Source organism: Saccopteryx bilineata, chromosome 5 (genome assembly GCF_036850765.1).
Source record: "Saccopteryx bilineata isolate mSacBil1 chromosome 5, mSacBil1_pri_phased_curated, whole genome shotgun sequence".
Taxonomy (NCBI): Eukaryota; Metazoa; Chordata; class Mammalia; order Chiroptera; family Emballonuridae; genus Saccopteryx; species Saccopteryx bilineata.
The window spans coordinates 180,062,920-180,075,321 of record NC_089494.1 but is presented as its reverse complement, the minus strand read 5'-3'; the positions used below and the strand labels follow the sequence as shown (position 1 = coordinate 180,075,321).

Genomic DNA, 12,402 nt, shown 5'->3' with positions numbered 1-12,402 from the left:
TTACTGGAGAGCAATAAACTTCTATCTTGTGCAAACCACCATGACACTCAGGGTTTTTTCTTTTCTTTTCTTACTCTTGGCAGATACTAACCCTAATGTAACACAAAGGTTTTAAAAATTTGTACTCAAATCACACTTCCCTGCCAAGTTGGTCAAGTTAGCCCATGAATAAGATTTATTAATCTCTTCCCCTATCCCTTTCCTGCTTTAATTTCTCTCCTAGCTAAATCTTACTTGTTCTTTGACTCAGTCATTTCCAGCCACGCGCACACTCTCAATATTCCCCCACTTTTCTAGGTGCAGATGGCAGTTATTTTCTGTACCTCCTTTATCACAAGGCTTTAATAATCAGTTCAAATAACAATGGAATCCTAGAAGTTCTAGGTTTTTGATTCTATAGAGCTTTTTATAGTTATATTTTCCTACACAGATTTAGTTTTCTAGAGAGCAAGGATATATATTTCTTCAAATTCCCTACAGTACTGATCATAGTGCAAATACATTTTATGTGCTTGATAACACACATTTACCAAATAGAAAAAATTCCAAAAACATACTTCCTTCTTTTGGATATACCAACACCAGCTCTTCTTCCTTTGTCATCATGAATAAATATGTTATTCTTAAATAAAGAAAGGATTCATATACTGGTGGATATTATGTGTGTGTATAGTCAATGAATTGAAGTGAATTAAATTACCAAAAAAATAAGGTTAATATGATAGTTTTAAAAACAAAGATGTTTAAGAGTGACATTTTCTTTTAGTATTAACTATTCTATAGTAAATAAATTATGATGGAAATTTAAAAACCTAGAGTCTCTTTTCTATGGCTATTATAAATACCTGATGGTGCTGTGAGACTTATGCAACCTTGAGTTCTGTTTTTAATTTAGAAAAACTATTTTTCTTTTTAGTTCTCTCTTTCTGAAAACACTTATAATATCATCTACTATAGCATAAACTGTATCTTTAAAACTTACTCCTATTTCACCATTTCTTTTAATAAATTTTAATGAGCCCTTTCTATGTATGACACCATGTTAAGCACCAGGAAAAACAAATGTGAATAAAACTAGATACTTGTCTTTAGACTAAATTATTTTCTACTTATCTGAAGCAGATGGGAGGCTGAGGAAGAACCTCCACTCAAAGATTATCTGTTTTGTTTTAATTAATGAGTTAAACAAATTACCCTAGTTAGATGACAGGCAGCAAAGACAAAACACAACACCTGTAGTCTATTTACACAGACATGCACAAATACAGACAGATATACAGATGTATTTGACTGTCAACTTACAAAAATACCTTATTGTCTCATAATTATAAGGCATACCATATTAACACATTCCTGCTTATTTAATCACCTTTGATTAGTTCTCTTGACAGGAAACAATTATGTAATGCAAATATGTAATTTTTGCAAAGTAGAAAATACATAAAAGATACAAAAGGCAAAATCTTACTTTTAGCAATTTCCCTGGCATCTCTACACATTGAAAAAGCATATAGGAATCAACTGAAAGTAGAATATAAAATATCCCAAGAATTAAATATATTAAAAATCACTGTTATAAACCAGGGGTAGTCAACCTTTTTATACCTACTGCCCACTTTTGTATCTCTGTTAGTAGTAAAATTTTCTAACCGCCCACTGGTTCCACAGTAATGGTGATTTATAAAGTAGGGAAGTAACTTTACTTTATAAAATATATAAAGCAGAGTTACAGCAAGTTAAAGCATATAATAATAATTACTTACCAGGTACTTTATGTCGGATTTTCACTGTTTGGCAGAATAAATTTTTAAAAAACAATCTATTTTTTTATTTTTTTATTTTTCTGAAGCTGGAAAAGGGGAGGCAGTCAGACTCCCGCATGCACCTGACCGGGATCCACCCGGCATGCCCATCAGGGGGCGATGCTCTGCCCATCTGGGGCATTGCTCTGTTGCAACCAGAGCCATTCTAGCACTTGGGGCAGAGGCCACAGAGCCATCCCCAGCGCCTGGGCCATCTTTTGCTCCAATGGAGCCTTGGCTGTGGGAAGGGAAGAGAGAAACAGAGAGGAAGGAGAGGGGGAGGGGTGGAGAAGCAGATGGGCGCCTCTCCTATGTGCCCTGGCCGGGAATCGAACCCGGTACTTCTGCATGCCAGGCCGATGCTCTACCACTGAGCCAACCGGCCAGGGCCTATCTTTTTATTTATACTTTGGTTGCTCCGCTACCACCCACCATGAAAGCTGGAAAGCCCACTAGTGGGTGGTAGGGACCAGGTTGACTACCACTGTTACAGACTAAGGATTTGTTTAAGATGATATTTACCATCTTTATTTTACTAAGATACTCTTGATCCATTACTGAGCAGCTAAAAGGAAATAATGTGACTTACTTCGATACTGAAGTACCCTCTGTCAACATAGTCCCCTAAGAAGAGGTAGCGAGTGTTGGCAGGAGATCCCCCAACTTCAAAGAGCTTCATCAAGTCAAAAAATTGTCCATGGATGTCTCCACAAACTGAAAGAAAAAAAGAAATTCATTTTATGGTCACATTATGCTATGACTCTAAATTAGATAATAAAATTACAAAATTTTAGAACCAGAAAGAATTTAAAGGTCATCTTAGCCAAAACATTACTTTGCAAAACAGGAAAATGAGACAGATTCCAAAGTTAATTAGTGGCAGACCTACACTAGCATCTTGGTCTACTAATTCACAGATTAACTATAAAAATAAAGATTATAATAGCTATTATTATTAAACATTTAACAATTCTGCACCAGACAGTGTGCTAAAAAAATTTATACACACTTTCTAATTTTTTAAATTAATTAAATCAAGTGAGAGGCAGGGAGGCAAAGAGAGAGACTCCCACATGCACCTCAAATGGGATCTACCCAGCAACTCCCATCTGGGGCTGATATTCTCCCCATCTGGGGCCACTGCTACGTTGCTCGGCAACCAAGCTAATTTAGCACCTGAGTTGAGGCCATGAAGCTGTCTTCAGCTCCTGGGGCCAACTTGCTCATCTGAGCCATGGATGGGGGGGTGGTGCAGAGAAAGAGAGATAGAAGGGGACGGAGAGGGGTAGAAAAACAGATGGACATTTCTCTTGTGTGCCCTGACCAGGAATCAAACCCGGGGTTTCCACATACCGGGCTGATGTTCTACTGTTGAGCCAACCAGCCAGGGCCCACATTTTATAATTTAATATATTATACTAACAATGTTGTAGAATAGTTAATGTAGTTTTGCAGATAAGAGATGAGGCAAAGAAAGTTTCAGAAATTTTATAAAATCTATATACAACTGAAGTCTGAATGTGTAACTACTACATTTACTTCCTCCTGAAGAAAAAAAAGCCTGTTGATATGCATCATAAAAACTATAGTTCACTGAATCTAAAATGCCATCAATTATAAATCACATCCTTATACAGGCATGGGCAAAAGTAGGTTTACAGTTGTTTGTAAGGAAAATAATGCATACAATAATTAATAGATAATAATATAAGGCCCTGGTTGGTTAGTTTAGTCAGTTAAGAGCATCAACCCAAAAAGAAGGTTGCAGGTTCGATTCCCGATCAGGGTACATATGAGAAGCAATTCCCTCTCTTTTCCTTTCTCTGAATCTCTAAAAATCAATAAAAATTAAGTGCTAGCCAGAGAGCTCAGCTGGTCGGAGCATTGTCCCAGAGCATCGAGGTTGCCAGTCTGGATTCCCCAGGCAGGGCATGCCCAGGAGCAGCTCGATGTTCTTGCCTCTCTCTCCTTGTCACTCTCTCAAATAATCATAATAATAATAAACTCTTGTTTTGCATACTCACAACTTGTAAACTTACTTTTGCTTACCCCTGTACTATGTAACAGTAAGAAAAAAACATTTTAATGAAAATTTAAATGACAAAGCATTTTTTATAAAATGAACTTCAATATTAGATGTTAAAAATAAAAAATAAATTGTGAAATGAAAAAAAAAATCCTGTAAACCACAGTACAAAAGAATCACTAGGAATTATTTAACTTTTTCACCTCTTTCAAACCAAAATTCTGAAAAAGAGTTACGTAGTCTCTTTTCATCAGAACCAAAAGTTATATAGTTTCTTTTCAAAAATAACTTATTAGTAGTTACTATTTAATTAAACCACTTTGAAAACCCTAAAGAAATAAATATTATCTCCATCATACACATAAAAAAACTTAAAGTACAGCTAAGAGACCCTAGGCAAAGTCACTGTTACACATGGGTGATTCAGGGCTTAAATTCAGATTCGCCTAAGTTAAAGCTCTTGCTGTCAACCACCATGTTATAATGTTTTTGATATTTTATATGGTTTATCTATGTATAGAGAGTTAACATTTTAAAATAATTTTGGGATTAAATGAAGAACCCGATGTGGCTGTTACTTGAACACTCTGAGGTGTACAGAATGAATGCATCAGCGATAGCACCTTACCTAACCGGGCCACTGTGAGAATTAAACGTGCTGCTATTAAAGCAGGCTTAGAAGAGTTCCTAGAACCTAATATGAAGTTGATAAATGTTATATCAAAGTGACACTTCCAAATAGTTGTATCTAAAATATCAAGGTCCCAGAGACAATGAAACTCCGGTGCTTGGAGCTGGAGGAAGGAGGAAGGGAAGGCCTTCTGGAGCCTCTCCCCACCTTTCCCCTCCTACCTGCTCTTCCCTATTGATCTCTCCATTCCAATTCCTGGCCATGGATGACAATTCAAGGATGATTATTTTTTAATTCTTTATGTCAGTGACATAAATATCAAGACATCGATTCAGGTCATGGACTGTGGGTTAGAAGATGAGTTGATTTCAGCAACTGTCATATACCTGTAGCATAACCTAGCAGCCAGAGATACATAATTTTATAAATACGCTCTAGACAACACAAACATGAAGGGTAGCTTTTCTTCTGTTGGAGTACAGAAGTAGATGATCATAAATGCAATTTTATAAAAACTGAAGAGTGAGCTCTTCTCTCTGGCCTATAATAACGTCGGATGAGGGATACTCTCAAGATTTACAAAATCAGAGCAATTACTGGCTCTTGGTTTGATGATAGAAACAGCTGGTGTAAACTGAGCAAGGAAAACAAAACGCCCAAGATCCAGCACTTGCACAATGGCTACACTATCACTGCTTTACATTAAACCACCCACACAATTCAAATCACGCTTTTACAGTTGGGGTCACTTATGAAAACGTTCAGCAAAGGAAGACAACTTGTATATATCATATAATTATAAAAAAAAATTCAAAGTTCAACGAAAGAAAACTGTAACTCAAATATAGCTGAAAGTGGTGACTTTTATTTTTAGCAGATTTAAGGGTTTCCGAGATCAGTTTAAGATAAAGCCACTACAATTAGTCACCACCTAATCCCCTCTTGCTCACGAGATGCCAGTCTAATCTGTCCCAAATACACCATTTCTTTCTCACCCATTACATCGCAGCTATGTGGCAAATGTGCAATGATGTCGTTCTTGACCACCCTGTATAAAGGAGTTACCTCTCTCTGAAATCACTTCTCATCCCATTACCTTGCTTTACTTTTTTCAAAGAACTTATTACTCTCAGAAATTATCTTCTTGATTTATTAGCATGTTACTTCTCCCCTGATTCTCTCCATTGGAGTATAACCTCTGTGAGGCTGAGTAACTTGTCAGTCTTGTTCACTGAGTCCCCAGTGTCAGAATAGTGCCTACTACCCGTTAGGTACGTGAGAAACACGGGCTGTCCCTGATTCTTTCACTGGGCCTACGCTGTGTTTAATTGGAAATCCATTAACTAAGAAGTCAGAGACTTTTGAGGTGCCCTTCGGATGGACAGCGATGGATGACAGCTCTGTGGAGTTTGCTCTGCTGGAAACAAAGGCCTTCAACTTGTCCTGAGTTGCTGCTTTTTAAAGTCTTTAAGTCATACCTTTCAAAATGGTGTTCAAGACTGGGGTAGAATGGGAGGCTTCTACCTATCTTCTGGTGGTTTCCTTACCTGGTTCTATATCAGAAACACTTGTGGCTTCAAAACTATGCATTCCTAAGCCCAAATCAGAACCTCCAGAGATGCAGATTTATAGCAAGCTCTTAGGTGATTCTTCTCCAGTCAGTAAGACTAAAGAGAACTATATTTTTCAGCATCTGTCTTAGCACACTTAGTCTGGGTGGCTCCCCTCACATAAATTATACCTGGGGAAATGGAAATACATATTTGAAAGGCAACTTCTTTCAATAGTAACTCCAGGCTGGTGTGGATTAGGACTTACTATTATGTGAAAGAACACTGGACTCTTTTCTTTTTTTTAGTGAAAGACAGACAGACAGAAACAGACTGGCTGGAAGGGAGAGAGATGAGAAGCATTAATTCTTCACTGCAGCATCTTAGTTGTTCATTGATTGCTTTATCATATGTGCCTTGACTGGGGGGCTCCTGCAGAGTGAGTGATCCCCTGCTCAAGCCAGCAACCTTGGACTCAAGCCAGTGACCTTGGGCTTCAAGCCAGTGACCTTTGGCCTCAAGCTAGTGACCAAGGGGTCATATCTATGATCCTACGCTCAAGCTGAATGAGCCCATGCTCAAGCTGGCAACGTTGGGGGTTTCGAACCTGGGCCCCCAGCATCCCAGGCTGATGTGCTATCCACTGCGCCACCACCTGGTCAGGCCTGAAGTGATTCTTAGATGGATTCTAGGACAGCACACTATGAACCTGAGAAAAGTGAAAACAGAGATCAAATGTCTTTGAATATCTGAATTTAGCTATCTCTCAAGTCTTTTGCATGTCAGCATTAGAAAGGATTTATCCTAATGCCCTGGTGTCTGGGAACATTCACTATTTTTATATCAAACTTCAGGAAGAAAGTGGCCACCATACTGAGGTATCCAAGAGGTATTTATACTTAGGTATCCATGCTTAGGTACCATGGCATGACCCCAACCCTCCGTCCTCTGGTGTCCAAAGTAAAGTACAACACAACAAATGCCACCTAATGAAGCAAATCATCTGCTTGCTTGTTCACAACCACCAATTCCCCATGAGGCCAGGGCCTTTCATCTTCAATGTCACTTGGTTTTAACAGCACTTCCAGAACATCCAGGCTTTAACAAGTTATTTTATATCTTCAAGGCAAGACAAGCTCATTCTTCACCAACATATACGGCTACTTCCTGCACTCTCTCAGCTTCCCGTTATTTGCTTTTCATTTCCACAGGAATATAGCTGGTAGGCAGGGTACCCAACTAGGGGCCAGCACTGACAGAAATATGATGTTCAAAAAGCACTAAAAAAAGAACTACAATACAGGTAATAAAAGCATTCCTTGTTGTTACATGATGAGCGGACTTTGACTCCCGGCTACCCTATGAATGCGTGATGTCCACAATGTCCTGCCTTCAACAGCCCTGTGCACCGCCCGGTGACTCATGCCTATGGCTTCTTTTATAGAGTCAATCTGTCTCATATTTGGTCTTCCTCTTTTCCTGCTGCATTCTATTTTTCCTAACATTATTGTCTTTTCCAAAGAATCCTGCCTTCTCATAATGTCCTAAAGTAGAACAGCTTAAGTTTTGACATTTTTGCCAGCAATGTTTCAATCTGAATTTGCTCTGGGACTGATTTACTTATCTTTCTGGTAATGCAGGCTATCCATAGAGTTTTCCTCCAATATTGTATTTCAAATGGAACCATTTTTTTTCCCATCACCCTTCTTCACTATCTAACTTTTGCCTCCTTACATAGTAATTGGAAATATGAGGGTGTGGATGATCTTAGCCTTGGTCTCTAATGACACATCTTTGCTCTTGTTGATCCTTCCTATTTATCCCATTGTTGTACTTCCAAGTCTCAGCCTTCTCTTGATTTCTTGGCTGGGGTCTCCATTTGAATTAATGGCCATGTCTTCATTGTCTATGTTCAAGTTTTGTATTTCTTCTGTAGTCATGATTTTTGTCTTCTTGGTGTTGAAATGCAGTCCTGCTTTGGCATTTTCTCCTTTCACTTTCATAATAAATCATTTCAAATCAGTGCTATTTTCTGCCAGTAGGGTGGTGTCATCTGCATATCTTAAGTTATTTGATATTTCTTCCACCAATTTTCACTCCTACCTCCCATGAGTCTAGCTCAGTTTTTTATGTGGTATGTTCTACACGCAGACAAAACAAACAGGGAGATAAAATGCACCCTTGTCTGATCCCTTTGACAACAAGAAACCATTCTGTCTCTTTATATTTTGTAATGACCAGTGACTTCCTGTCCACAATACAGAACAAATTTCATAACCATCAATACAAAACCACAATATAAGACCATCATTCAAGTCTAAACAGCACTTCTAGATTGTATGAAAAGAGCCCTCCATCTGAATGAACATTGTAAAAAAATTGTTATGTCTTTAATAGATTATTAACAGAGCTATACATATTTCCACCGGAAATGTGTAAGGTTATGGCATTTAATGAAATTGGCACATCAAAGATAATGAAATAAAACATAAGGTGTTTTCTCCCCCGGACCATCGTTACCCTTATCCATTAACCACCTAATGTGCCACAACAGGATCGTTATTTTCACGGGAGAAGCAGTCCTCATTTGTTTTTATCCTGGAGAAGTGAGAACTACTAGGAATACCGAGCAGTTGAAATTATTTGGTGAGAAGATGGCAATGTTGTCATTTTCTCCTTCTTAGCATTCTCCCTGAATGGGTGACTAGGTAGGTTTTGAATGTAGCTCCTCTAACAACCTCAGGACAACCAAAGGGTACAAGAGCGACCAACATCCTGTGATGCTGACATGTTTACACATTGCTCTCGTTCGCTATCAGGAAATATACAAATTATGTCTAAATAATCAACTACTAAGTACTACCTAAGCAAAGAATTACTTTTGAGTAACTGCCTTTTAATATTGCTTCCCTCCCCTGATGACTCTAGCCCACATTAACAAGAACTTTATTGGAAATGACTCACACACGTGACTGGTGCCAACGACTTTTGATCTACGTCTTCTAAAGGGGAACAAAGAATTTAAGTAGAAAACTGAAACTGAAATACAGAAAGGATTTGTCTTTATTTCTTAGAGAAGGGAATAGTCTTTATTTCTAATGTTATTAATGGAGAGCTAGTGACTGACCTTTGAAATCAAGGCTTAGGGGGTTCAAGTACATATAACTATAAACGTATACATGTGCACACGTGTGTGTGTGTGTGTGTGTGTGTGTGTGTGTGTAAAGCCACCCACCACAAAGGAGCAATTATTTGGAGATTTGTGGTCAGTATAGCAATTAGGGAGTCATTAAACAAGTTTAAGACTTTACTCACTGTCGATTACAGCAAAGCAGTGCTAAAGAGAAACAGCAATAAACAGCTGGGGCAGTAACAAGGGGCTCTTTGTAGTGAGCTGAGTAAGGCTTTGTGATCTACAAAATGGAAATGAATCAGTCACAGAGCAAGTCTAAGAGTCCCTTAAACCAGCACACTGCTAAGTAAGGAAAGATAATGGCCAGAATATTGAGGACAAACAGGCCCTTCAGAAAATAATCTCAGGCAGAGGAAGGAGGAAGTTAGAAAGATAACCACAACCAGGACTAAGCCTTTGCCTTATATCTCCTGACTAGAGAAACGCTCTACTAGAGAAGGGATAAGTGTTCCAAACAACAATCATTAATATATTGTATGTGTAATTAGGTATGCATTCTAAATTAATTTAGTGAATCTGCAAATAAATATATCCATATTCTAACTGAATCACATTTTTCAAAGAATTCCACTGTTTCTAAGTGCACACTGACAATTAAATTACTACACTGGAAAATATAAACACTAGGAAAGTACTGTACATACAAGAATGAGGAGCCAGGATAACTGCTATACAATTGATAACTTTTAAAGCACTTGGATAAAACTGTCATCCTGAGTAGAAGACATATTTTTTAAAACATAATATAAAATATTTATAATATAAAATATATACTTTCATATTAAACTACTTAAAAATAGGTTTTTGTTTTGTTTTTTACAAAGCAGAGAGAGAGTCAGAGAGCAGGATAGATAGGGACAGACAGATAGGAATGGAGAGAGATGAGAAGCATCAATCATTAGTTTTTCGTTGCGACACCTTAGTTGTTCATTGATTGCTTTCTCATAAGTGCCTTCACCGTGGGGCTACCGCAGACCGAGTAACCCCTTGCTTAAGCCAGTGACCTTGGGTCCAAGCTGGTGAGCTTTGCTCAGACCAGATGAACCTGCACTCAAGCTGGAAACCTCGGGTTCTCGAACCTGGGTCCTCCGCATCCCAGTCTGATGCTCTATCCACTGCGTCACTGCCTGGTCAGGCAAAAAATAGGTTTTAATGCTCAGACTTACACATTGGTCCTGTTGACTTGCCAATAAAAAAGGAAATACATTTTTTAAAAATCAAAAAAAAAAAAAAAAGAAAAGAAAAAAATTTAAAAAATCATTGGGTCAACTTCTTACTGCCACTAAGCAAAAGTTTTATATCATACAATTCCGGGGTAAAGAAAGCTTATACAAATTAGGGTGCCTAGGGACAGAGGAGTAGTTGTTCAAAACAAACAAACAAACAAACAAACAAAAACTGTCAAACAATAAACTGCAGGTGAAAAAGCAGATGTTCAATGGATCAGCATTTCAAAATTGCACCAATATTATGATTTAGAAGTCAAGTGCTTTTAATTCTTGACTCACTATTTTTCTATAGAGAACTTTTAGTCCCTCCAAAATACTGCCTTTTATCATCTTGGAAGACTTCCATGAAATAGAATAACTTCGGCTACAGGTTTTTCCAGTTCATACTAAATTAACAGATTGTAATTTTTCTTTTTGAAAAGATGTTACTGAATCACCAAGCAATTTTCACCATTAGAGTTTCTCTCTACTTTCAGCTTTAACCCAATATTTCTCCATGATAGCCACCTTTTCCCAAGAGAATAAAATGTCTAATATTAAGTAACTATCATTATGTCTAATTCTCAGCATAAGGGGATTAACAGTTCATTTTATACATTTGGTTTTTGAATCCTCTATCTGCTATAATTTTTTCTTTCCTAAAATCTGTAGTTTTGCAGAGAAAGATCTTATGTTTTAGAGCTTTTGTTAGAGACTACCACAGTGGGTATCACAAGTACATATCTGTTTCCTGCTGTTGATAATCCAGGATTATGTAACCTTCAGTGGATGATAAATTCGAGCACAAACCAGCCAGAACAAATAGGTGTAGTTTATTAGCAGAATGTGTAAACTCCTGAAATCAGGCAATTACTGAGATAAAAGTGAGTATATTACAGCATTCACTAATTTGTAAAATTCATCAACTGTAAAATAAACTAACCAAGAAAAAAATAACGGGGTGTCATTCACTAAAGAGGTACATTTAAAAATAATTAATATTTTCCCCACAGTGAATATTATTTTTCAAATAATATTACATGTGTTAGGCACTTTGTAAAACACAAAATATAAATTCTTAGTGAGGCAACTATAATATGATAGTATCAAACAATAAAAAAGTCTCTAAATCAAATAAAAATTTATTAAACACAATTTTAAAAGAAAAAAGCTATAAAATTAAATACAAAACAATAATAGCATCAAGGTAGGTTAATAGCAATATTTTCAAACATTCATTTATTTATGTTTATAATGCTGTTTTACAAAGACAAACTGTTAGCCAATGTTAATGAGAAATGTAACAGGAAACTGAAAAAGAGTGGTCTATATTACAGATTACAATAGATAATCACAACAAGCCAGTACTAACTACTTCATGAATTCCTTAATCACATTTTGTAATTATAATCAGAAGGAAAGAAACGAGATTAGTCTGTGTTTTTAAACTATTTTCTAGGACCAGGCATATATAACACTATGGTATGTCCACAGTTTATTTTAGTCAATTTAAAAAAATTATTGAAACTTGTTTTTTAATCCTAAAAATGTGTTCTCACTATTGAAATTATTTTTTGAAGGTTTTTTTGTTCTCATTCATAGGTTGAATGCTTTACAAGATTTTGTTTACTGGAAGAACTTAATTATTGAATTAGAATGCATTTTTTCCATCTGTTATCACTGTTTTTCCATTTCAGCAATGATCTAGATATTAGGAAAGTGCCTATTTATTTTTTATTATTTTAGTGAGTGAGAGAGAGCAAGAGACAGACAGGAAGGGAGAGAGATGAGAAGCATAACTCACAGTTGTGGCACCTTAAATGTTCATTGATTGCAAAAGTGCTTAACTATTAAGTAGTCTTTTTTTATTATTTTTTATTCATTTTAGAAAGGAGAGAGTGAGAGAGAAAGGAGGAGGAGCAAGAAGCATCAACTCCCATATGTGCCTTGACCAGGCATGCCCAGGGTTTTGAACTGGTGACCTCAGCATTC

The 12,402-nt window shown here is 36.9% G+C and overlaps 1 protein-coding gene across 2 annotated transcripts in view; it reads right to left on the bottom strand.

The window, feature by feature from the left end:
* Positions 1-12,402, bottom strand: part of PPP3CA (protein phosphatase 3 catalytic subunit alpha) — a 343,207-nt gene that overhangs the window by 81,502 nt on the left and 249,303 nt on the right. For both annotated transcript variants that reach the window (XM_066279182.1, XM_066279183.1), the window contains exon 3: positions 2,392-2,516. In XM_066279182.1, the coding sequence (XP_066135279.1) occupies positions 2,392-2,516 (125 nt within the window). The remainder of the gene's footprint in view (positions 1-2,391; positions 2,517-12,402) is intronic.